At 36.0% G+C, this 27,938-nt stretch overlaps 1 protein-coding gene across 4 annotated transcripts in view; it reads left to right on the plus strand.

Moving 5' to 3' along the window:
- The window catches only part of SCAPER (S-phase cyclin A associated protein in the ER), a 499,446-nt gene that overhangs the window by 274,724 nt on the left and 196,784 nt on the right, over positions 1-27,938 (plus strand). For all 4 annotated transcript variants that reach the window (XM_067029410.1, XM_067029411.1, XM_067029413.1 and 1 more), the window contains one exon: positions 13-139. In XM_067029410.1, the coding sequence (XP_066885511.1) occupies positions 13-139 (127 nt within the window). The remainder of the gene's footprint in view (positions 1-12; positions 140-27,938) is intronic.

Raw genomic sequence — 27,938 nt, forward strand, 5'->3', positions numbered from 1 at the left:
TTTGTATCCAAGGCTTCAGCGATTAGCCAAAGACCTTCTAAAACAACTACAAGTACAAGACAGTGGTTCATGGGCAAACAATAAGGTTTCTGCTTTAGATCGTACCCTTGGTGAAGTTGCTAGAATATTGGAAAAAGAGGTATGTAACTAATCTCTGGCCTCTGACCTTAATCTTTATGTTTCTTTCTTAGTATGATGGGCCCTGGGGCTATAAGGCAGACTCTCAGTATATGTGTTTCTTCGCTGTTTCCAAAAGCTGGTCAACCATTGGTGGATATTTTTTCTTTTTGTTCTTAAGGATATCGAAGTTGTTTTTAGTTGTTTTAATTGAAGTCCTCTATGGCAAAAATATATTCTTTAAGTCATGGTTTTCTCAGTCATATTTCCTCCCACACGGACAACATGAAATTATTTTAAATGAAATCAGAGCAATAAAGATACACAGTTTTATGGCAGAAAATATAAAACTTTGAATTATAAAGCTCATAAATCACAGATTTTCACAAAATACCAACTTCCTTCCTGTTTCCAGTGGAAGATTTGGTAGTTTTCTTTAATGACTTAGAGTTATTAAATGTTTCAGTGACAGTTTTAAAACTCCTTAATGATTTTAAAAGTATTTATTATTTACTATAGAAAAATTTAATTGTACAAAGAAGAAACAAAACTCCCTGTAATACCCACTATTGACATTTATTGTATTTTTTCTAATCCTTTTACTGTACATTTTTTACACTATTTTATCTAACTAATTTTATCATAAATATTTTCTCATATATTTTAAAATTCTTTTTAACTGAATGAACATATCACAATTTATACAATTTATATCACTTAGGTGGTTTCTAATTTTTCTATTTAAGGTAGTGACTAATCTTTGTTTATTAGCTGCATTTTTTTTGTTTTCTGGGTTTAAAATGTATTATATAACATTTTATATATACAAAAGAATGTAGTGATAAAATTACATAAATAAATTAACAGCTGCAGACTCATGAACAACCTAAGAACTAGATTGATCCCAGTACGTTTATGGTTCCCACTGTGTTCCTTCTTCACCCTATCCCCCTGCCTCTGCTCCCTCTGAGGGAAATACTGTACAGAATTAAAGGGGTATCCTTTCTTTGTTTTTTAAAAATAGTGTTATTGCTTTATCACATAAATATATATATAAATAATATATTATTTAGTTTTGCTTGTGTTTAACCTTTATAAAATATCACACTGCAGACTTAACGTGAATTTTTTCAATCAAAATTATGGGTCTAAGTTTTATTTAAGCTTGTAAATGTAGCTGTTTTTCATTTATTTTCTCTGTTGTATAGTGAGTACTACATTGTGTTAGAAATACATTTTTTTATATTATTCTCCTGACTGTAGATGTTCATTTTCGGGATTGGGTGTGTGTGTGTGTGTGTGTGTGTGTGTGTGTGTGTGTGGAGAGAGAGAAGGGGCAATTCTGCTCAAACAATTCTTGTATCAGAGCAAGTGAACAAGAATTTCTCTAAAGCAGGGAGCCTCAGACTTTAGTCTGCATCAGAATCTCCTAGAGGACTTGTTAAAACACCTTGGATTTCTGATTCAGTGGGTCTGGAGTGGGTCCCAAGAATTTGTATTTCTAATATGTTCCCAAGTGACATTGATGCTGCTGGTCCAGGGACTATACTTTGAGAATCAGTGTTCTACTCTAGGGGATATACCTCATGGGTGGAATTACCAGGTTTTCAGTCATATGAATGATCAGCTTTACAAGATAGTGCTCAGCTGCATTTTGGCATCAGAAAATACAATCCTCTATAGGAACTGAGAGCAGCATATTCACTGTGATATCATGGCAGAGCCACATAGAGTCCTTTTCAGAGTATGAGAGAGTTCAGAAACTGTTAGTTGTCCAACATGTACTAGATGGAGTGTTTGGAGATTTTATATACCTTGGAAAAATCTCTAATTATTTTAAAATTAGCAGATACTGACTTTTTTTATAAAGGGTACTTACACTTTGAACTAAAAGGCATTTGCTTGAAGATACCACCATATATACCGTATCTCACGAATACTGTTTTAGGTTGAAGTAATCACAAAATTTTTGAGGAAAAAGTAAAATGATCTGTGTAAGAAAGGTATTCAGTATGAAAATCTAAGTAAAGTTATTTCATTCACAAAGGGGCAATTTACTGGAATACCACTGATCCCTTATAATTTGAGGGAGAAAAATGTTGTCTGGCTCCCAGCCTAAATGATCTGTGTCAGGAACCTTGCTGCAAAGCTGTCCTCAGAGTATATACTGAAGGACCACCTAAGAGTCTAAACTTACCTACAATAAGATCCTTTTGCAACTTTTATAACTAAAATCATTTTTACCTAGCCAAGACAGACTAACTTTATGTGAAATTCTGTTCATAGAGTTATACTGACATTTCAGTGTAATTCAGCTGATGGTATTTATGATTTCAGTCTAGGAATTATAAATAACCATTCCTTTTTGTTTGGAAAACTGCCTGGAGTAACAAAATCATTAACACCAAAGCCAAGTACCCAGTGAAGGATTTGAAGACAGCCTAGAAGTGACAGGGGGGGAACTTCTAGCTTTTTGGGTTCTCTGATTCTGTTCAGAAATAAAATGTTGTAAGCTTTGATGCTTTTTAACAAACCACAGCCACTTCTGTAAGAAATATGGTGATCTAGGGGACTTGCACCAAGTCTACCATCAAAAACATCTAAAAATTCTGGAAAAAATTTAAAAGTAATTTTCTTAAAAGCATCAAAGAGCTAAGGAGAAATAGTTATCAGGCCAAAAAAAAGCAAGAGTTTAGACAGTTGTGCTTATAACTGAATGCCGCAAGAGTATTTGCCAGGCTGGCAAATGTGAATTACGATTTTGCAGTCCTCATGGGGTAGGGAGACAAAAGTAAAAGCCTAAGGGATACCTAAGGTATGAAGTCTAATAGGAGATTTTCCCTTCACAAAAACCACCATAGCCTGCTCCCCAACATAATGGTGAACCCTCTCACCTGACCTCAGAGACTGCAAAGAAAGTGTCTCGGTATAGTGCAGAAGTTATAACCATAATCCAGCCCTGGAGTAGATTTGCAGTCCAAGTTCACATCACCTGTATTATATCAAATGGTGAATTGAGTTTAAAATAGTCCCAGATTGGTTAGTAGTTAGGTTTCTCCTAGAAACCTGGCAGAAGGAAATGCGAGTCCTAATTGGAAGAAGACACCTTTATCCTAGGCCTCAGGTAATTTCTATCAAGTAATTTTATAAGAACGAGTAGCCACAGTCAAAAAACAAGCACAAAAGTGGATAAGTCATTATGAGTAAGAGCAAGCAGAAACTAAAACTGCAAGGCTTTGTAAATACCAGTCACAGATCATAAAACTGTTTTTTTTACACGTTAAGGAAACAAAAGATAAGCTTGAAAATATTTAGTTATAGACCTGACAGCAATGACAGAGGAGGTAACTCAGAATAGTCCTCTCACTGATCACAATGAATAAAGCTAGACAAAATACAAACTGGAACTGAATTGCTAATAAAGTAGTGAAGAATTACTGGTCCAAGATCTGGGAACAAGGCAGGCATTTTGGGACTGGGTACAATTGGTGATCCAAAAGAGGCAGATGATAAGCTGAGTAGTACTTTTGATATTATTGCAGAACTGGTGGGGAAAAATTGTTGGAGTCTAGGACTGTAAGTGGTAGGACAGTGGCCAAAAACCCATGTTTTGGGTTGGGACCTTAAAGGACTGAACTGTAAACAGGAAATATGCCAGTCGTTGCACAGACACCAGATAAATGGCAAATCATCTGGGTAGCTGGGAAAATCCCATCATTGGAAAAAGCAGTAAAGTGATCTTGAATTGCTAATACTCCCAGGTACCTAACAAAAGCAAATGGATAGTCTACTCTGGAGGAAGATAATAATCAACCTAAATCTCAAATTACTTCAACAAAATAATTTTCAAATATACTGTCTGACAGAAAGATAATTAAGTGTATAAAAGGCAAGACAACATGGATAAAAATCAATAGAAACAGGCCAATAGGGGCTCTAGAACTATGCTTATTATGTTCAATGATATAAGTATTAATTATTTTTTTTAAAGGTACAGCACATTTGAAAGAAAATAGAAGTTTTGGAACTGAATATTTTAGTAATTAAAATCAAGAAAACTGTAGGTGAGATAACAGCAGAATAAACCAGCTGGACAGAGAATTAGTATACTGTAAGGTAGGTCATAAGAAAGAATCCAGACTGAAACATCATGGAAAACACAGAGAAGAGTGTAAGAGGCATATAATATATAGTGAAAATGCCTAATGTATGTATAGTTATTCAGAAGGAGAGTAGAGGAGTAGAAACATTATTTGAAGTCATCATCATTTAGAACTTTCTAAAACTTCTAAATCAACCCACAGATTCATGAAGCCAAATGAAGCTCAAGCCAGGTAAATAAAAAGAAATACACACCTACAGACATCATAGTGAAACTGAAGAAAATCATATAACAAGCTGATCTCATTCATGAACTTGGATTCAGATTTCCTAAACAAAATTTTGGCAAACAGAATCATGCAGTGTATTAAAAGAATAATATATAACAACAAAGTTGGATTTATTCAGGATATTCAAGTTTGGTTTAATGTTGGAAAATCAATCAATCATAGCTTATATTAATAGAAGAAAAAAGAAAAAAAAATGATCATCTCGAAAGATTCAGTAAAAACATTTGGTAAATTCAGCAGCCAAACAATTCATGATGGTAAACCAGGAATAGAATGGAATTTCCTTAATCTGACAAATTGTATCTCCAAAAAAAAAAAAACATAGCTAATATCATAAGCTACTAAGTTTAACAAGGCCACTAGATACAAGGTGAGTATATAAAAATCAATTGTATTTATGATATCATCAAAATATGATGTATATAGGAATAAATCTATCATGTTCATGGATTAGATTATTCATATCTCTTGCTTAAAGCTGCAGTAATTAAGACAGTGTGCTGTTGGAGCAAAGATGGAGAAAAAGAAAATGGAACATAATTAAAAACATAAATAGTCCTATTCAAATGTGTATGCTTGTTTATGTATGTATGGAAAAAGGAGGCACTGTAAAGCATTAGGGGAAAGTATGGTCTATTTTGTGAATGAAGCTATAATGATTAAATATCCATATTTTTAGAAAATGAAACTTGACCTTACCTCACATCATAAACAAAAAATTAATTCCAGATTGACCTAAATGTAAAAAGAAAAAAGGCTTTTGGAGATAAGAGAAGAATATCTTCTTGACTTTGGGGTTTTGCCTGGACAAGAAAAGTACAAAAAAAGACATTAACCATAACGGGAAGTGTTGATAAATTTGCATTAAAATAGGAATTTTTATTCATCAAAAGACACCAGAAAAAAGAGTAAAAAGACAAGAGAACAGAATGGGAGAAGATCTTTATATGTACAACCCATGAAGAAGGGTATCCAGAGTATATAAGGAATTCCTACAAATTAATGAGGGAAAAAAAAAAAAACCCACCAACAACCCAGTAAGATAATGATCAAGAGTTCCAAAAGGAGGAACTTACTCCCAATGCAGGGGACACAGGTTTGATCCCTGGTCGGGGAACTAGGATCCCACATGCCGCACAGTGCAGTGGAAAAAAACCAAACCAAAACAAAACCAAAAGGAGAAACTTAAATAGCCAATAAATAGATGCAAAGATAGTCAATCTCTTTAGTAATCAGGAAAATCCAAATAAAAAACTCAGTGTGGTACTGGTGTCTGTGCAACGACTGGCATATTTCCTGTTTACAGTTCAGTTCTTTAAGGTCCCAACCCAAAACATGGGTTTTTGGCCACTGTCCTACCACTTACAGTCCTAGACTCCAACAATTTTTCCCCACCTATTCACAATGGCAAAAATTACACACTGAAAATACCAAGTATCAGCAAAGATCTAGAGCAATGGGAATGCTCATACACTGTTTGTGATAATATAAGTTGGTACTACAAGTTTATTTTTTAAATTAATTTTTATTGGAGTATAGTTGATTTACAATGTTGTGTTAATTTCTGCTGTACAGCAAAGTGAATCAGTTATACATATGCATATATCCACTCTTTTTTAGATTATTTTCCCATATAGATCATTACATAGTATTGAGTAGAGTTTCCCTGTGCTATACCGTAGGTTCTTATTATCTATTTTATCAACATATATTGTAGTTTGTATATGTCAATCCCAATCTCCCAATTTATCCACCCCTCCACTTTCCCCCTTGGTAACCATAAGTTTGTTTTCTATATCTGTGACTCTGTTTCTGTTTTGTAGATAAGTTCATTTGTACCATCTTTTTAGACTCCACATGTAAGTGATATCATATGATATTTGTCTCTGTCTGACTTACTTCACTCAGTATGACAATTTCTAGGTCCATGCATGTTGCTGAAAATGGCATTACTTTGTTCTTTTTTATGGCTGAGTAATATTCTATCATATATATGTACCACATCTTCTTTATCCATTCATCCATTGATGGACATTTAAGTTGCTTCCATGTCCTGGCTATTGTAAATAGTGCTGCAGTGAACCTTCGGGTGTACATATTTTTTTGAATTATGGTTTTCTCTGATGTATGCCCAGGATCAATTAAAGTTGAAGGCATGCATATCATATTTTACTTCTAGGTTTATACCCTAGAGAAATTAATACATATATGCACCAGGAGACACGTACAAAATGTCCAATGGCAGCATTGTTTATAATTACCAAATATGGAAGATAACCCAAGTATCCATCAACAGCTGAATATAGTAATTATGGTATGTTCATGTAATGGAATATTGTTCAACAATAAAAATGAATGGGGAGATGCAAGAGGGAGGAGATATGGGGATATATGCATATGTATAGCTGATTCACTTTGTTATAAAGCAGAAACTAACATACCATTGTAAAGCAATTATACTCCAATAAGGATGTTTAAAAAAAAAATGAATGAACCACAGTTATGGGTAACAACATGGGTGTATCTCACAATGTGTAGTCACAAGTCACAAAAATATATTTATATACTGTTGTATTTCCAGTTACATAAACTTTAAGAATAGACAAAGGTAACATTATTCTTTTAGACTGTATACATAGATGGTAAAACTATAAAGAAGATACGGAAAATTTTTCTCATCAAAATCAGGATAATGATTATCCAAAGAGAAGGGTGAATGGTACGATCAGGAAGATTTACCTAAGTGGCTTCTTGAGTGCTTCTAGTCTTCTTTTTTCTTGACCAGATGGTGATGTTATGTTCAAATTATAATTATTCTTTAAAATTGTACTAAATGTTTTCTTTTTTTTCTGTCTTTATGTTTATGTTTCACAATATAATTACATTAAAGTTCAAGTTAAAATAAATTGTTCCAAAGACACTTTTGTTGCAGAAATGTTTAATTATTTCAAATAAGAGTTTTTAAAACATTCTCATATATGCAAAGGCACTTTCATCATACTTGCCATTGTATTAAATTTGTTCGAAGTACATGTGAATTTTATTTTTATTGACTTTCTCATTACTCTGCCATAATGAACATTACATTTAAGTTTGGATAGTAACAGCATCCCAGAAGCTTTCTGTGGTTTATCAGTAACATGAGACATTTGTATGCTGTTACTATAAGTAAACACTTTAAGCAAATGGATTGGACGTGGATTTTGTCCAGTTGCCTTTCCTGGCTTTTTTAGAATCCTGCCAAATTTAAATAGGGATTCAGCTGTGAATCTCTTGAACCTGAATAAGTAAACCATGTAGCTGACAGCATTCATAATTTAACTGAATTGAGATGTCAAATCACAATTGACTTTGTGATACCTATAGCAAACCCTGTCTTACTTTGGTGTTTTTGAAATTTATCTTGCAAAATTCCACCAACAAAAACTGTGGACAGTAGAAAGGTAGAAACTCTTCCTCACCCCACTCCCTTTTTTTCTGCTTTTTGTGGCTATTTAACACATACCTAGAGAAGATAAACCACTAATCCCTAAGAGCTTTTTCAACCTAATTGTGTTCAGAAAATTGTGTCCAGGTCCTGCTAGACACTGTCTATCTTCCAGACCTCATGGTTGCATTAGGTTTTACTTCTCTTATTTTCAGCTGGAACTCTTCAGTTGAGAGGAACTGGAAAACATTCAATCGTAGGATCATCTTATTTTGATCCCCTCACTTACTGTGTTCTCAGTTTATGTAGTTGTTTCCTCATAGCAGCTGACAAGTAACTGTATATAGCTTGTATGACACCCATATTTTGTCAAAAGGTGACAAGTGTATCGTATGGCCCACAGTAAAATGAAAATGTTTCTGATACCTTCTTCAACTAGCTTGCATTAGACAATTAATATAAGGAAAATTGAATTGTTATTTTAAGAATCATGTATATGGTTTGTATTTTTTAAAAAGAAACAGTGAAGGAAAAGAAAGGAGGAAGTGTTTGTGTATTTTGTTTTAGATATGGTTATATAGGTGTGTCCAATTGCCAAAAATCATCAAACCAAATACTTAAATCTGTGCATTTTACATAAACTATGTCTCATAGTTTAGATATGTTAGATAATAATGATTCCAAAATAGTTTATATTATTTTTCAGATGTTGAGGCTTGCCATTATAAAAACAAACTATTTTAGTCATCTCGTGTGAAATCACTTATTGTGGCTTCTTTTTGAAGAGTGCTCTTTTAAAAGCAAATAAATTTGTTATAAAAACTCAGTGATGAATATTTGTACTGCTAGCTTATAGTAATGTTTTTTTACACAACTTGTGATCTTTTCTGATTATGCACATAAACTCTTTATAAACTCTTTTAAAATTCTTTTTAAAAAACCTCGTCTTAAAAAAGAAACCTCTTATGTAATACAACACACAGAAATTTATGTAAAACACACTTGCACAGAAAAATGAATAACAGCAAAAAACCCCAGTGACTACTTGTTGAGAAATAGAACATTGCCAGCATCTCGAACCCTGCAACCCACCTACATTTATTTTGCCAATCATACATTTCTCTTAATATTTGGATAAATTATTACTTTGACTTTTTGGAAACCACTTTTTAAAAATTTTCTTTATGGTTTTATTCCCGAAGGATCCATTCCTAAATAATATACGTTAGTTTAAACATGTCTAGTTTTGAACTTTATATAAATGGAATGCTACTCTCTGTAATTTTGTGTCTTGGCTTCTATCAAGTTTATGTATTTAAGAATTTATGTTGTGTAGAGGGTTTTTTTTCATTGCTGTTATGTACTGTGTCATTATATAAATTTGCCACAGTAGCACTTATACATTTCACCATTGATGGAAATTTGGGTTGTTTTTATGAAAAATGTGCTTCTAAACATGTATTCTTGTACTCATGTGCAAGAATTTCCCAAGGGAGTGGAATTCCTGGGTTATATGGTATGTGTACCTTTAATTTTTCTTGATAATGCTGTATTGTTTTCCAAAGAAGTTGTGCCAAACCACTCTACTGACAGCAGAGTATAAAAGTCCTGTTTCTTCCTCCTTTTCTAACACTTGATGTTATCAGACTTTTTAATTTTTGCCAATCTTGTGGATATATAGTAGTAGTATGCTTGCTGTAGTTTAATGTGCATCTCTATTAGCAGATAGGTTTGGGCACCTATTCATATTGCTTGGCCATTTGAATTCTTCTCTTGTGACATGCCTGTTCAAATCTTTTGCTCATTTTTCTGCTGATTTGTAGGAATTCTTTCTATGTTCTGGATACCAGTTCTAGGTTGTTGAAGTGTATTAAAGGTATCCATTTCTATTACTCAGCTATCTTTTTACTCTCTTTTGGTTCTTTTGATGAACAGTTCTTTTTTTTTTTAAACTGAAGTATAGTTTATATACAATATTATATAAGTAACAAATGTACAATATAGTGATTCAAAATTTTTAAAGGCTATACTCAATTTATAGTTATTATAAAATTTTGGCTATATTCCCTCTGTTGTACAGTATATACTTGTAGCTTATTTTATACATAATAGCATGTACCTCTTAATCTACTACCACAATATTGCCCCTCCCCCTGTCTTTCTCCCCCTGGTAACCACTGGTTTGTTCTCTATATCTGTGAGTCTGTTTCTTTTTTGTTTTGTTCACTAGCTTGTTGTATTTTCTAGATTCCACATATAAGTGATATCATATAGTATTTCTTAATTTTAGTGTGCAAAGAGTTACCAGTATTCTATGGTTAATAGTTTTTGCTCATCTTTATAAACTATTGTCCTATTCCTGAGTCAAGAAGTCTTTTTCTGTATTTTATTCTTGAAGTTTTATAGTTTTGCCTTTACTTTTAGTTTATTATCTGCCTGGAATTAATTTTTCTGCTTATTATAAGGTTTAATTTCATTTTTTTTCCATCTGGGCGCTTAATTTTTTGAGCACCATTTATTGAAAAGGCTAGTTTCCCCTACTGTTCTTTGGTGCCTTGTCTGTCGTAAATCAAAGTTTTGTAGATATGTGAGTTTCTTCTAGCTTCTCTGTTTTAATTTATTCTCTCCCTAGTTGTCTCTGATGCACTCTTAAAACTATCCATGAGATTCTTAATTTTAACCACAGTATTTAATTTTCTATGTCTACAAAGCCTGTTTGCTCTTTTTCACATCTGCTGTGACCTTTTTTTATAATTGCATGTTCTTTGCAGATATTTTCAAGCTTATTTTTTATTTATACACAGAAAACATCATTTTACAATCGATGTCTAATAACCTTAATATCTCACATCTTTCAGTGTGTTTTTACATGTTCTTTCTTGTGATGTCTTGTTTCCTTTTTAACGTGTTAATTTTTCATTACATGCTGATAATTGTAATTGTTGAGAACTTTTGCATCTATACTCATAGGGGGTACTAGTCTAGAATTTCTTCTGATATCTTTGTCTAGCTGTATTATCAGGATGATACGGGCCTCATAGAATGAGATAAGTGTTTTCTCTACTTCGGTGTTTTGGAATAATTTTAGAAGGATTGGTATTAATTCTTCTTTAAATATTTGGTAGAATTGACCAGTGAAAACATCTGTTTCTGGGCTTTTCTTTGTTGAGAGGTTTTTGATTACTGATTCAGTCTATTGTTAACAAATATATTCCAGTTTTCTATTCCTTCTTAACTCAGTTTTAGTAGTTTGCATGTTTCTAGGAATTTGTCCATTTCCTCTAGATTATCTGACTTGCTGGCATATAATTGATCGTAGTATGCTGTCATAATCCTTTTTATTTCTGTAAGGTCAATAGTAACATCCCCATTTTCATTTCTGATTTTAATCATTTGAATCTTCTCTTTTTTCTTTAGTCTATCTAAAGGTTTGTCAATGTTTTTGATCTTTTCAAAGAACCAACTTTGATTTCATTGATTTTTCTCTTTTGCTTTTCTGTTCTCTATTTTGTTTATCACCACTCTAATCTTTATTTCCTTTAGTTTTGAGTTAGCTTTGAGTTTAGTTTGCTCTTCTTCTAGTTCCTCAAAGTGTAAAGTTAAGTTATTGATTTGAGATCTTTGTTCTTTTTAAAGCAGATATTTACATCTATAAATTTTCCTCTGAGCACTGCTTTCAGTGTATCCCATAAGTTTTGTTATATTGTGTTTTCATTTTCACTTATTTCAAAGTATTTTCTAATTTCCCTTGTGATTTCTTCTTTGACCCATTGGTTGTGCAAGAATGTATTGTTTAATTTCCACATATTTGTGAGTTTTCCAGACTTTCTTCTGTTACTAATTTCTAATTTCATTCTTTTGTGGTTAGAGAAGATACTTTGTATAATTTCAGTCTTTTAAAATTTATTTACATGTGTTTTGTGGTCATTGTATTTGAACAATTTTTAAGAATAATTGAAAACCTAATATGATGGTGCCTTCCTCTGGAAATATTTTCATTTATTTTTGGTAGCTGCTAAGAGTACTAATGTTTCTGGAACCATGTTAATTCAAGCTCAAGGTTTAAGGTTCCCCGGGCCACTTGGGTGTCCTAAACAAGCTGCAAGTATGTGGATTGGCTGGCTGACTTCCATTTCAGGCTTATTATGAGGATGAAACTTTTCAGTCTTGTTTGGAATGGTTTAATTTGTGTCATTTTGTAACTGTTTCTCATGGATCAGCAAAAGCAGCTTTGAGGGCTGTGCTTCTGTCTCTTGGTTTTTACTTCTGGATTTTTGACTTGCAGTTCTCTCTCTCTTAGCTTTAATTTGTTTAGAATAATAAAAATATGTTTTATTCAGCTTTTTTGGTTGTTTTCAGCAGGAGAGCTTATCTTAATTGCTTAGTTTCTCTCTCTCTTTTTTTTTTTTTTTTTTTGAGGTACGCGGGCCTCTCACTGTTGTGGCCTCTCCCGTTGCGGAGCACAGGCTGCGGACGCACAGGCTCAGCGGCCATGGCTCACGGGCCCAGCCGCTCCGCGGCATGTGGGATCTTTCTGGACCGGGGCACGAACCCGCATCCCCTGCATCGGCAGGCGGACTCTCAACCACTGCGACACCAGGAAAGACCTGTTTCCCATTTTTGAATGAGGTAGTCCTTTTAGTATCATTTTAAATCATACTTTTAAAATAAATTACAGGGCTTGGAGACGGGTTCGTGCCCCGGTCCGGAAAGATCCCACATGCCGCGGAGCGGCTGGGCCCGTGAGCCATGGCCGCTGAGCCTGTGCGTCCGCAGCCTGTGCTCCGCAACGGGAGAGGCCACAACAGTGAGAGGCCCGCGTACCTCAAAAAAAAAATAATAAAATAAATAAATAAATAAATAAATAAATAAATTACAGACTGGAAGGATATTAAAGTAATGTCTATAACAGCAGCATTTTGAGAAATGGCTGTTAGAGTTGTTAGCTAGTTGTGTAACTGAGGATCAACCTGTTTCATATCAAGCCATGTTGCAAATCTTGGAAAACAGCTGTGTGTCATCTTCTCAGAAAAGTATCACACATAGAGAATGTGGTTTAAAAAGAGAATGTCTGTCTGTGCTGACTGAACAGTGCAGGTCCTCATTCAGAAAAGTATTCAGTTCATTGACCAGAACTATAGAACATTAGAGTTATTTATAACTGAATCCCAGCTGCACACTTTTTGGAGGTTATTTGTTATTTCTTCTTAGAAGTAAAGAGATTATGGTGTGCTTAAAGAGAGCTAAGCATGAGAAAGCGAAACCAAGTTCACTACTGATCTAGTTAGGTGAATGCCGATATACTGTTGTTAATCACTTTTCCCTAGAACATTGCTAAGGGGGGCTTCTCAAAGCTATTAGATACAAAAGTACACTTCCCTGGAGTGTCAGTTTTATGCAAATATTAGCAACAAAAAAAATCATTAAAAAATTTTTACACTCAGGTTTTTGTGAAAAAGACTATTTTAGTATTATCTCTTGAATAAATAGTTTGAGGTAAATAATTGATAAATTTTAACCAAAGCATGTCAATGGCATTAGGCAAGAAATGTCATGAAAATGATGTTTGAGAACCAGAAGTAGGATCATGAATTATTTTATCTTCATTTACATTGCTAAAAATGGCAATGCTACTGATAATATTAAGAACAAATTGTTAGAGTTCTTTCTTCACTAATAAAGTTCTTGTTGAGTACATTGATGTTATGATTTTAAAATAAATAAGTAAATAGACAATGCTTTATAAGAGATCCTTTCAGCCCAGCACATGACATGAGTGATTTTACCTGTCAGTAAGATGTGCTTTTTGAAGTTTCTTCCCACAGCAAGCTGATGGTATTCCATCATGCTACCTCTCTGGCAATATTCTGCTCTTGGGCTCACCTTAGTGATTGATTGCTGGATGCAGTGAGTAAACACTTACTGTTTTTAACCACGTTTATATAAGTCTGGGTTCCCGGAAATTGTGACACTAAAAAATGAGAAATTGCCTGTATAAGGACCTTGATACTAGCTGTTTTCAGTTCAGCTCATTTTTTTCACGTTAATAGACTCCATGGCAAATACCTTGTGTATGAAGTAAGGCAAGTAGAAAACTATTTTCCTCCTCAATAGTATGTAATATAAAACTATTTTCTGATTAAAATAAACATAGATGATATCATGGAAAGGAATGCAACATTTTTTTATTTTTGAAACAAGATACTCATGAAGATGTTTCTTGCTGTTACTAGGTGTATACCCCCCATGTCCCTGGAAATTCACCTTTTTTCTGACATTAGAGGTACTTAAATGGACATTTGGAGAAACTCTGCCTTAGAATAAATTAATTCATCTATGTTGTCCTCTATTCCATTCTCAGGAACTATGAAGAAATAGAGGATTGTTAAAAGTTGCACGTGATGTTGGTCAAAATTGCACCATCAATGGGGAGATATTAAGGAAGCAGATGAGAGCAATGTTAAAAGCATGGACCTAGAACATGCTACCTATTTATTGTGTGAACCTGGACATATTAATTAATCTACTTGGGCTTCAATCTTTCCTATCAGTAAAATGTATGATGTTGACATGTCCCAAAGGATTGTGTGACTATTAAATGAAATAATTTATGTTAAACTCATGGCAATAATTAGGCAGTCGGCAGACGTTGATACAATATAATGCAGCTGTTAAGACCACAGACTTTGTAGTTATGGACCTCAATTCAAATTCCAGATCAGCCATGTAGTAGCTTAGCCAGATTATTAACCTTTGTAGGAAACTTCACTTTTCTTTTTTTTTAATTAATCTTTTTAAAAATATATATATATTTTTTATTATCTATTTGGTTGCACCGGGTCTTAGTTTTGGCAGGTGGGCACCTTAGTTGCAGCTTGCTGGCTCCTTAGTTGCAGCTTGCAGGCTGCTTAGTTGTAGCATGTGAACTCTTAGTTGCAGCACGCATGTGGGATCTAGTTCCCTGAGCAGGGATCGAACCCTGACCCCTGGATTGGGAGCGTGGAGTCTTAACCACTGCACCACCAGGGAAGTACCAGAAACTTCACTTATCTCCTTTGAAAAATATGGGTAGGATTGCATATCTAACTCTTTCAGTTGTGAGAATTAAAATTTAGTAGCAACATAATCAACTATTATTTATTACAGAAATGTAAGGATTGATATAACATCTAAAAATAAATTAATATAAACCATCATTTTAAAATTAAAGGGGAAAACAGTATTAGTAGAAACAGAAACAGCATAAATTAAAATTCAACACTTACTCCTAATTTTTTTAAATCTTTTTTTTAACATCTTTATTGGAGTATAATTGCATTACAATGGTGTGTTAGTTTCTGCTTTACAACAAAGTGAATCAGTTATACATATACATATGTTCCCATATCTCTTCCCTCTTGCACCTCCCTCTCTCCCACCATCCGTATCCCACCCCTCTAGGTAGTCACAAACCACCTAGCTGACCTCCCTGTTCCATGCCGCTGCTTCCCACTAGCTATCCACCCTACGTTTGGTAGTGTATATATGTCCATGCCACTCTCTCACTACATGACAGCTTACCCTTCCCCCTCTCCATGTCCTCAAGTCCATGCTCTAGTAGGTCTGTGTTTTATTCCCGTCCTACCCCTAGTCTCTTCATGACATTTTTTGTTTTGTCTTAGATTCCATATATATGTGTTAGCATACGGTATTTGTTTTTCTCCTTCTGACTTACTTCACTCTGTATGACAGACTCCAGGTCCATCCACCTCACTACAAACAACTCAGTTTCATTTCTTTTTATGGCTGAGTAATATTCCATTGTATATATGTGCCACATCTTCTGTATCCATTCATCTGTTGATGGACACTTAGGTTGCTTTCATGTCCTGGCTATTGTAAATAGAGCTGCAGTGAACATTTTGGTACATGACTCTTTTTGAATTATGGTTTTCTCAGGGTGTATGCCCAGTAGTGGGATTGCGGGGTTGTATGGTAGTTCTATTTGTAGTTTTTAAAGGAACCTCCATAGTGGCTGTATCAATTTACATTCCCACCAGCAGTGCAAGAGTGTTCCCTTTTCTCCACACCCTCTCCAGCATTTATTGTTTCTAGAGTTTTTGATGATGGCCAATCTGACCGGTGTGAGATAATATCTCATTGTAGTTTTGATTTGCATTTCTCTAATGATTAATGAAGTTGAACATCCTTTCATGTCTTTGTTGGCAATCTGTATATCTTCTTTGGAGAAATGTCTATTTAGGTCTTCTGCCCATTTTTGGATTGGGTTGTTTTTTTTTTGTTATTAAGCTGCATGAGTTGCTTATAAATTTTGGAGATTAATCCTTGGTCGGTTGCCTCATTTGCAAATATTTTCTCCCATTCTGAGGGTTGTCTTTTGGTCTTGTTTATGGTATCCTTTGCTGTGCAAAAGCTTTTAAGTTTCATTAGGTCCCATTTGTTTATTTTTGTTTTTATTTCCATTTCTATAGGAGGTGGGTCAAAAAGGATCTTGCTGTGATTAATGTCATAGAGTGTTATGCCTATGTTTTCCTCTAAGAGTTTGATAGTGTCTATCCTTCCATTTAGGTCTTTAATCCATTTTGAGTTTATTTTTGTGTGTGGTGTTAGGGAGTGTTCTAATTTCATACTTTTACATGTAGCTGTCCAGTTTTCCCAGCACCACTTATTGAAGAGGCTGTCTTTTCTCCACTGTATATTCTTGCCTCCTTTATCAAAGATAAGGTGACCATATGTGAGTGAGTTTATCTCTGGGCTTTCTATCCTGTTCCATTGATCTATATTTCTGTTTTTGTGCCAGTACCATACTCTCTTGATTACTGTAGCTTTGTAGTATAGTCTGAAGTCAGGGAGCCTGATTCCTTCAGCTCCATTTTTCGTTCTCAAGTTTGCTTTGGCTATTCGGGGTTTTTTGTGTTTCCATACAAATTGTGAAGTTTTTTGTTCTAGTTCTGTAAAAAATGCCAGTGATAGTTTGATAGGGATTGAATAGAAGCTGTAGATTGCTTTGGGTAGTAGAGTTATTGTCACAATGTTGATTCTTCCAATCCAAGAACATGGTATATCTCTCCATCTATTTGTATCATCTTTAATTTCTTTCCTCAGTGTCTTATAGTTTTCTGCATACAGGTCTTTTATCTCCTTAGGTAGGTTTATTCCTAGATATTTTATTCTTTTTGTTGCAATGGTAAATGGGAGTGTTTTCTTAATTTCACTCTCAGATTTTTCATCATTAGTGTATAGGAATGCAAGAGATTTCTGTGCATTTATTTTGTATCCTGCTACTTTACCAAATTCATTGATTAGCTCCAGTAGTTTTCTGATAGCATCCTTAGGATACTCTATGTATAGTATCATGTCATCTGCAAACAGTGACAGCTTTACTTCTTCTTTTCTGATTTGGATTCTTTTTATTTCTTTTTTTTCTCTGATTGCTGTGGCTAGAACTTCCAAAACTGTGTTGAAGAAGAGTGGTGAGAGTGGGCAACCTTGTCTTGTTCCTGATCTTAGTGGAAATGGTTTCAGTTTTTGACCACTGAGGGCAATGTTGGCTGTGGGTTTGTCCTATATGGCCTTTATTATGTTGAGGAAAGATCCCTCTATGCCTACTTTCTGCAGGGTTTTTATCATAAATGGGTATTGAATTTTGTCAAAACCTTTCTCTGCATCTATTGAGATGATCATATGGTTTTTCTCCTTCAGTTTGTTGATATGGTGTATCACGTTGATTGATTTGCGTATTTTGAAGAATCCTTTCATTCCTGGAATAAACCCCCACTTGATCATGGTGTATGATCCTTAATGTGCTGTTGGATTCTGTTTGCTAGTTTTTTGTTGAGGATTTTTGCATCTATGTTCATCAGTGATATTGGCCTGTAGTTTTCTTTCTTTGTGACGTCTTTGTCTGGTTTTGCTATCAGGGTGATGGTGGCCTCATGAAATGAGTTTGGGAGTGTTCCTCCCTCTGCTATCTTTCAGAGGAGTTTGAGAAGGATAAGTGTTAGCTCTTCTCTAAATGTTTGATAGAATTCGCCTGTGAAACCATCTGGTCCTGAGCTTTTGTTTGTTGGAAGATTTTTAATCACTGTTTCAATTTCAGTGCTTGTGATCTGTCTGTTCATATTTTCTATTTCTTCCTGGTTCAGTCTCGGCAGGTTGTGCATTTCTAAGAATTTTTTCATTTCTTCCAGGTTGTCCATTTTATTGGCATACAGTTGCTTGTAGTAATCTCTAATAATCTTTTGTATTTCTGCAGTGTCCGTTGTTACTTCTCCTTTTTCATTTCTAATTCTATTGATTTGAGTCTTGCGTTTTCTTCTTGATGACTCTGGCTAATGGTTTATCAATTTTATTTTTCTTCTCAAAGACCCAGCTTGAAGTTTTATTGATCTTTGATATTGTTTCCTTCATTTCTTTTTCATCTATTTCTGATCTGATCTTTATGATTTCTTTCCTTCTGCTAAATTTGGGATGTTTTGTTCTTCTTTCTCTAATTGCTTTAGGTGCAAAGGTAGGTTGTTTATTCGAGATGTTTCCTGTTTCTTAAGGTAGGATTGTATTGCTGTAAACTTCCCTCTTAGAACTGCTTTTGCTGCATCCAATAGGTTTTGGGTCGTCGTGTCTCCATTGTCATTTGTTTCTAAGTATTTTATGATTTCCTCTTTGATTTCTTCAGTGATCACTTCGTTATTAAGTAGTGTATTGTTTAGCCTTCATGTATTTGTATTTTTTACAGATCTTTTCCTGTAATTGATATCTAGTTTCATAGTGTTGTGGTCGGAAAACATACTTGATACAAATTCAATTTTCTTAAATTTACCAAGGCTAGATTTGTGACCCAAGATATGATCTATCCTGGAGAATGTTCCATGATCACTTGAGAAGAAAGTGTATTCTGTTGTTTTTGGATGGAATGTCCTATAGATATCAATTAATTCCATCTTGTTTAATGTATCAGTTAAAACTTGTGTTTCCTTATTTATTTTCATTTTTGATGATCTGTCCATTGGTGAAAGTGGGGTGTTAAAGTCCCCTACTATGATTGTGTTACTGTCGATTTCCCCTTTTATGGCTGTTAGTATTTGCCTTATGTATTGAGGTGCTCCTATGTTGGGTGCATAAATATTTACAATTGTTATATCTTCTTCATGGATTGATCCCTTGATCATGATGTAGTGTCCTTCTTTGTGTCTTGTAATAGTCTTTATTTTACAGTCTGTTTTGTCTGATAAGCGACTTGCTACTACAGCTTTCTTCTGATTTTCATTTGCATGGAATATCTTTTTCCCTTCCCTCACTTTCAGTCTGTATGTGTCCCTAGGTCTGACGTGGGTCTCTTGTAGACAGCATGTATATGGGTCTTGTTTTTGTATCCATTCAGCCAGTCTGTGTCTTTTGGTGGGAGCATTTAATCCATTTACATTTGAGGTAATTATCAATATGTATGTTCCTATTACCATTTACTTAATTGTTTCGAGTTTGTTCTTGTAGGTCTTTTCCTTCTCTTGTGTTTCTTGCCTAGAGAAGTTCCTTTAGCATTTGTTGTAAAGCTGGTTTGGTGGTGCTGAACTCTCTCAGCTTTTGCTTGTCTGTAATTTCTTCATCAAATCGGAATGAGATCCTTGCTGCATAGAGTAATCTTGGTTGTAGATTTTTCTCCTTCATCACTTTAAATATGTCCTGCCACTCTCTTATGGCTTGCAGAGTTTCTGCTGAAAGATCAGCTGTTAACGTTATGGGGATTCCCTTTTGTGTTATTTGTTGTTTTTCCCTTGCTGCTTTTAATATGTTTTCTTTGTGTTTAATTTATGATAGTTTGATTAATATGTGTCTTGGCATGTTCCTTCTTGGATTTATCCTGTATGGGACTCTCTGTGCTTCCTGGACTTGTTTAACTATTTCCCTGCCCATATTAGGGAAGTTTTCAACTATAATCTCTTCAACTTTTTTCTCAGTCCCTTTCTTTTTCTTTTCTTCTTCTGGTACCACAATAATTCAAATGTTGATACATTTAATGTTGTCCCAGAGGTCTCTGAGATTGTCCTCAGTTCTTTTCATTCTTTTTTCTTATTCTGCTCTGCAGTAGTTATTTCTACTATTTTATCTTCCAGGTCACTTATCTGTTCTTCTGCCTTAGTTATTCTGCTATTGATCCCATCTCGAGTATTTTAAATTTCATTTGTTGTGTTGCTCATCATTGCTTGCTTCCTCTTTAGTTCTTCTAGGTCATTGTTAAATGTTTCTTGCATTTTGTCTATTCTATTTCAAGATTTTGGATCATCTTTACTATCATTATTCTGAATTCTTTTTCAGGTAGACTGCCTATTTCCTCTTCATTTGTTAGGTCTGGTGGGTTTTTACCTTGCTTCTTCATCTCCTGTGTGTTTTTCTGTCTTTTCATTTTGCTTACTGTGTTTGGATTCTCCTTTTTATAGGCTGCAGGTTCGTAGTTCCTGTTGTTTTGGGTGTCTGTTCCCAGTGGCTAAGGTTGGTTCAGTGAGTTGAGTAGGTTTCCTGGTTGAGGGGACTAGTGCCTGTGTTCTGGTGGATGAGGCTGGATCTTGTCTTTCTGGTGGGCAGGTCCACATCTGGTGGTGTGTTTTGGGGTGTCTGTAGCCTTATTATGATTTTAAGCAGCCTCTTTGCTAATGGATGTGGCTGTAATCCTGTCTTGCTAGTTGTTGGGCATAGGGTGTCCCGCACTGTAGCTTGCTGGTCGTTGAGTGAAGCTGTGTCTTGGTGTTGAGATGGAGATCTCTGGGAGATTTTCACGGTTTGATATTACATGGAGCTGGGAGGTCTTTTGTGGACCAGTGTCCTGAAGTTGTTCTCCCACCTCAGAGACACAGCCCTGACACCTGGCTGAAGCACCAAGAGCCTTTAATCCACATGGCTCAGAATAAAACGGAGAAAAAAATGGAAAGGGAAGGGAAGGGAAGAAGGGAAGGAAAGGGAAGGGAAGGGAGGAAGGAGATAAAATAAAGTAGGATAAAATTAAGTTATTAAAATAACAAATAATTTTTAAGAAGAAAAATTTTTTAAAGTTTAAAAAAAGGGGGGGGACAGTCAGAACCCTAGAACAAATGGTGAAAGCAAAGCTATACTGACAAAATCTCACACAGCAGCACACACATACACACTCACAAAAAGAGAAAAAGAGGAAAATAATAATATATCTTGCTCCAAAAGTCCACCTCCTCAACTTGGGATGATTCGCTGTCTATTCAGGTATTCCACAGATGCCGGGCACTTCAAGTTGGTTGTGGAGCTTTAATCCACTGCTTCCGAGGCTGCTGGGAGAGACCTCCCCCTCCCCCTGTCCTCTTTGTTTGCACAGCTCCTGAGGTTCAGCTTTGGACTTGGCCCCGCCTCTGTGTGTAGGTCGCCCGAGGGCGTCTGCTCTTTGCTCAGATAGGACGGGGTTAAAGGAGCAGCTGATTCAGGGGTTCTGGCTCACTCAGGCCGGGGGGGAGGGAGGGGTATGGATGTGGGACGAGCCTTCGGCGGCAGAGGCCAGCATGACACTGCAGTAGCCCAAGGCGTGCTGTGAGTTCTCCTGAGGAAGTTGTCCCTGGATCCCGGGACCCTGGCAGTGGCGGGCTGCACAGGCTCCTGGGAGGGGAGGTGTGGAGAGTGACTTGTGCTCGCACATAGGCTTCTTGGTGGCGGCAGCAGCAGCCGTAGCATCTCATGCCCGCCTCTGGTGTCTGCGCTGATAGCCGTGGCTCATGCCCGTTTCTGGAGCTCCTTTAGGTGGCGCGCTTAATCCCCTCTCCTTGCGCCCCAGGGAGCAAAGAGGGAAGAAAAGGTCTCTTGCCTCTTCAGCAGCTCCAGAGTTCTCCCGGACTCCCTCCTGGCTAGCCGTGGTGCACTTACCTTTTTAGGCTGTGTTCACGCAGCCAACCCCTGTCCTCTCCCGGCTTCTGACCGAAGCCCAAGCCTCAGCTCCCAGCCCCCGCCCGCCCGGACGGGCGAGCAGACAAGCCTTTCGGGCTGGTGAGTGCCGGTTGGCACCAATCCTCTGCAGGAATCTCTCCGCTTTGCCCTCCGGACCCTGTTGCTTCGCTCTCCTCCGCGGCTCTGAAGCTTCCCCCTCTGCCACCCGCAGTCTGTGCCCGTGAAGGGGCTTCCTAGTGTTTGGAAACCTTTCCTCCTTCACAGCTCCCTCCCACTGGTGCAGGTCCCGTCCCTATTCTTTTGTCTCTGTTTATTCTTTTTTCTTTTGCCCTACCCAGGTATGTGGGGCGTTTCTTGCCTCTTGGAAGGTCTGAGGTCTTGTGCCAGCGTTCAGTGGGTGTTCTATAGGAGCAGTTCCACATGTAGATGTATTTCAGATGTATCTGTGGGGAGGAAGATGATCTCCGCATCTTACTCTTCCGCCATCTTTTCCTGATCCTCACTCCTAATTTTTAACAATTTTAAAGATTTAATTTTAAGAAGAAGAGGCTAGTTTAGGGTGGTTATGAAAAACCTGCAAAAAACGTCATATTTAATGATGAAACATTGATCACTGTCCTCAAGGTCCTGGACGATATTTTTTCTTGTTCAATATAACAAGAAAAAGCAGTACTGATTACTGGCTGATATGCACCAGTACAGCTAAATGGATTGTTTAAAGCCATTGCTTCCTTTTGTTTGGTTGATATCTGTGAAGTATGTTGCTAACATATCTGAACATCATGCCTGAATAAAAGGTAAGCAATAAAGAAACAAAGTTGCATATATTTGCTGATAAGGTGCTTGTCTGTGTTGAGAATCCAGGCAAATTCACAAATTCTTAAAAGCAAAAAGACGATAAAGATTCCTGGTTAGGGCTTCCCTGGTGGCGCAGTGGTTGAGAATCCGCCTGCCGATGCAGGGGACACGGGTTCGTGCCCCGGTCCGGGAAGATCCCACATGCCGTGGAGCGGCTGGGCCCGTGAGCCATGGCCGCTGAGCCTGCTCGTCCCGAGCCTGTGCTCCGCAATGGGAGAGGCCACAACAGTGAGAGGCCCGCCTAGCACCAAAAAAAAAAAAAAAAAAAAAAAAAAGATTCCTGGTTACAGGATCCATTTACCAAATTAAGTTGTGTTCTTAGACACCAGTGACCAGAAACTACAAATGTAAAAAAGAAAAGCTTTAATCTCATTCTTAATAACAATAGAAACTATTATATGCCTAGGAATAACTTTTTTAAAAATAAGACTTTTAGGGGTAAAATTATAAGATTCTATTGAAAGAGTATTTCAACAAATAGAAATACTTGATGTTTGTGATTGTGAAGACTTATAAAGTGTCAATTCTCTACAAATTAAAACAAATAAAATTCAGTTAAAACTGCAATTAACTTTTTCATGGAATATTACAAGATAATTCTAAAAGTCTTTAGAAAAATAAAGTTGAGAATAACAAAGCCAATTTTAAATAAGAAATAAATGAGAGTTAGTGATATCATCAACATGGTGGGTTAAATATTTCCTATAGTCTTCCCCCTGCCCAAGAACACCAATTTAGACCCAGGGGAAATTCCATCACACTTTTGGAGCAAAAAATTTTGAGATTGGATACACTGAAGAGGATAAGAGGATGTGTCACCTTTATCAGTGTCACCTCTACTCCAAGGAGGCACAGTGCAGTGCCATGAGACACCTTTTAGGCCTGTGATTTCTCCCAAGAAGAAATTGTGAGAGCATATTAGAGTTAGTCTTCCCCAGCTGGGTAGGACACTGCCAAAGAGACCCACTTCTTTTTAGCCCCGTCCTCAATACTGAGGTGTGTTGTGCGACTAGGAGCTTGGGTGTGGCTGGGAGAACAGCAGCTAGTGCTCTTGGAGAACATCAAAGGGACATGGATCCTATGAACCACATTGTGCACTCCATCAGGAAGCTCGCCCATGAGATGCTGAAGACACCTTGCCCTAGAATCCCCTCAAGTGGTCCAAAAGTACCCCAGCACCTCATCCACACAAACCTACACCCCCTGGCCAGCTCCCAGTGCATGTCTCTAACAGCAGCAAGAAGAAACCTCTGCAGATGGCTAATGAGCAACACAGAAAGCTGGCCAAACTCTGGGGAATTGAGAGAAATCACCCAAATGTGAACATTCAGCACCACCCTAGGGAAAGCAAAAGGGAGGGTGTCAGCACATGGCCTGGCTTTGCAGGATCAAGAAAAGGCATATAATCTTAACATTCCCCCAGAAGAGGAACAAGAATTATGGAGCAAGTGTTTTCATAGTTCTGAGGAAACTTAGAATCCTTAACAGGGCTGACCAAATTAATTTTTCTACTGAAGCCAGTCAGTAAAGAGGAGGTAATGGCTTCTTTAAACAAGAAGATAGCAATGAAAGACATGAAGGAAATATAATACTCAAAAGAACACAGTTTTCCAGCAACCGACCCTGAAGAAATGGAGATGTAAGATTTACCTGAGAAAAAATGAAAAAGAGTGAAGAAAAACTAACAAGAACCATGGTCTACCATTAAGAAAAAGTCTGCATTATTGGAGTCCAGTTAGGAGAAGGGAGCGAAGGAAAGGGTCTCTTGAGAAAGCTTACTTAAAGAAATAATGCCTGAGAGCTTCACAGATATGGGAATCTGGGAAGAGTTTTAGACATCCAAATTCATGAAACTCATAGGTGCCCCCAAAATTGCAATCCCAAATGATCTTCAAGAGACATTATAATAAAATTGTCTAAAGCCAAAGACAAAGGGAATTTTTAAAGCAGATAGAGAAAGAAAATTCTTCACATACAAGGGACCCCCCCCCCAATAAGGCTATCAGTGCATTCCTCAGAAGAAACATATGGGCCAGGAAAGAGTAGGATGATATTTTCAAAGTGCTGAAAGAAAAAACTGCCAACCAAGAATATTTTACCCAGCAAAGCTGTCCTTAAGAAATGAAGGTAAGATAAAGACTTTCCCAGATAAACAAAAGCTGATGGAATTCATCACATTAGCCCTCCCTTATAAGAACTGCTGAAAGGAGTTTTTAAAGCTGAAATGAAAGGATGCTAATTAGTAACATGAAAATATAAAACTGTAAAGTTAAGGTCAAATTTGAAATACTCTAATAATGTAATGTGGTGTGTTAGTCACTTAACTCTTGTATAAAGATTCAAGGACAAGAGTATCAGAAGTAACTATACCTACAATAGTTTGTTAATTATTACACAATATAAAAAGAGGCAACAAGTTGTAACATCAAAAAATAAAATGGGAGGGATTATAAAAGGTAGACTTCTGTATGCAATCAAAATGACCAGTTTATAAGAGACTGTTATAAGTTGTTTTATGTAAGCCTCATGGTAACCAAGAAACAAAACCCCAAAAATAGTACATACCAAAAGAGGAAGAAAGGATAAGGGAACTACAAAGTAGCCAGAAGACAGTAAGATGGCTTTAGCAAGTCCTTACCCATCAATAATTATGTTAAATGTAAGCTGATTAAATTCTCCAATCAAAATGCATAGAGTGGCTGAATGGATTTTTAAAAAGACCTCAGTATATGGTGGCCACAAGTGTCTCACTTCAGCCTTTAACAACACACATAGACTGAAAGTGAAGGCATGGAAAAAGACATTCCGTGCAAATGGAAACCAAAGGATAACAGGGGTAGCTACACTTATTTCAGACAAAATAGACTTTAAGTCAAAAATTATAATGAGAAAGAAGGTAATTATATAATAATAAAATTATGAGTCAAATAATCAAGAGGCTATAAAAATTGTAAATGTATATACATCGAACATCAGAGCCCCTAAATATATAAAGTACTAACAAATCTGAAGGGAGATGTAGACAACAATACAAGGGAACTTTAATATCCCGCTTTCAATAATGGATAGGTCATCCAGATAGAAAATCAGTAAGGAAACATTGGACTTAAACTATGCTTTAGACCAAATGGACTAATAGACACAGAACATTTCATCCAACGGTAGCAGAATACATATTCTTCTCAAGTGCATAAGGAGCGTTAACCAGGATAGATCTTATGGTATGTCACAAAATAAATCTTAACAAATTTAAGAAAACTGAAATCATACCAAGTATCTTTTCAACTGCAGTGGTATGAAACTAGATATCAAGAACAGGAGAAAACTGGAAAATACACAAATATGTGTAAATTAAACATCACACTCCTAAACAACCAATATCAAAAGTGAAATTTTAAAAAGATCTTGAATGAAAATAGAAGCATGACATATCATGACTTATGGGGTGCCATGAAAGCAGCTCTAAGAGGAAATTTATAATGATAAACATTTACATTAAGAAAAAAGAAAAATCTCAACCTAATTTTATATCTCAAGTACCTAGAAAAGGAAGAAACTAAGCCCAAAGTTAGTAGAAGGAAGGAAATAAAAATGATCAGGCCAGAATACATGAAATAGAGAAAAAAAAATTTAGAAAAGGACAGTTAAATTAAAAGCCGATTTTTGGAAAAGAGAAACAAAACTAACAAATCTTTAGGTAGACTAAGAAAAAAAGAGAAAACTCAAAACCAGAAATGAAAAAAGAGACATTACAACTGATAGCACAAAGGATCATAAGAGACTACAGTGAACAATTACACACCTAGAAATTGGACAACTTAGAAGATATGGCTACATTTCTGGAAATGTACAACCTCCCAAGACTGAATCCTGAAGAAATAGAAAATCTGAACAGAAAAATAACAAATAATGATTTGAATCAGTAATCAAAAACCTCTCAACAAAGAAAAGCCCAGGGCCAGATGGTTTCACTAGTCAGTTCTACCAAACATTTAAAGAAGAATTAATTCCAGTTCATCTCAAACTATTCCAAAAAATCAAAGAGGAGTGAATACTGTCTACTCATTTTACAATGCCACCATTACCCTGATATCAAAGCCAAATAAGGACACTACAAGAAAAAAAAGTGTTAAGTCAAAATTCCTGATGAATGTTGATGTAAAAATTCTCAGCAAAATACTAGCAAAACAAATTCAACAGCACATTAGAAGGATCATAAACCATGATCGAGTGGGATTTTATTCCTAGAATAAAAGAATGATTCAGCATACACAAATCAATAAATGTGATATACCACATTAATAGAATGAAAGATTAAAATTATGTGATCCTCTCAGTAGATCCAGAAAAAGCATTTAACAAAATTCAACACATTTTCATGATAAAAACTCTCAACAAATCAGTTATGAAAGGAATATACCTCCACGTAATAACAGCCATATATGGAAAGCCCACAGCTATCAGCATACTCAATGAAAGATTGAAAGCTTTCCCTCTAAGACCAGGAATAAGACAAGGCTGCCTACTGTCACCACTTTTATCCAGCATAGTACTGGAAGTCCTAGCCAGAGAAATTAGGCAAGAAAAAGAAATAATTCAAGTCAGAAAGGAAGAAGTAAAATTGTCTCTTTTGGCAGAAGATGTGATCTTATGTATAGAAAATCCCAAAGACTCCACCAGAAAAAGCTGTTAGAACTAATAAACAAAATCTCTAAAGTTGCAGGATACAAAATGGATATGCAAAGATCAGTAGTTTTTCTATACACTCACAAGGAAGTATTTGAAAAAGAAGTAAAACAATCCTATTTACAGTAGCATCAAAAATAATAAAATACGTAGGAATAAATTTACCCAAGGAAGTGAAAAGATCTGTACACTGAAAACTGTAAGAAACTGATGAAAGAAATTGAAGAATGCACAAATAAATGGGGAAAAAATCTCATTCATGGACTGGAAGAATTAATATTGTTAAAAGTGTTCCACACTACCCAAAGCCATCTATAGATTCAATGCAATCCCTATGTAAAGCTATAGTAATCAAAATAGTTTAGTGCTGCCATAAAAGCGGACACAAAAACCAGTGGAACAGAATCGAGAGCCTAAAAATAAACCAACACATAGGGTGAATTAATAATTGACAAGGGAGCCAAGGATAGTCAACAGGGATAGGATAATGTCTTCAAAAAGTGGTGTTGGAGAAACTGGATAGTCTTTCAAAAGAATGAAATTGGACTCTTTTCACACTCACA

Source organism: Kogia breviceps, chromosome 3 (assembly GCF_026419965.1).
Source record: "Kogia breviceps isolate mKogBre1 chromosome 3, mKogBre1 haplotype 1, whole genome shotgun sequence".
Lineage (NCBI taxonomy): Eukaryota > Metazoa > Chordata > Mammalia > Artiodactyla > Physeteridae > Kogia > Kogia breviceps.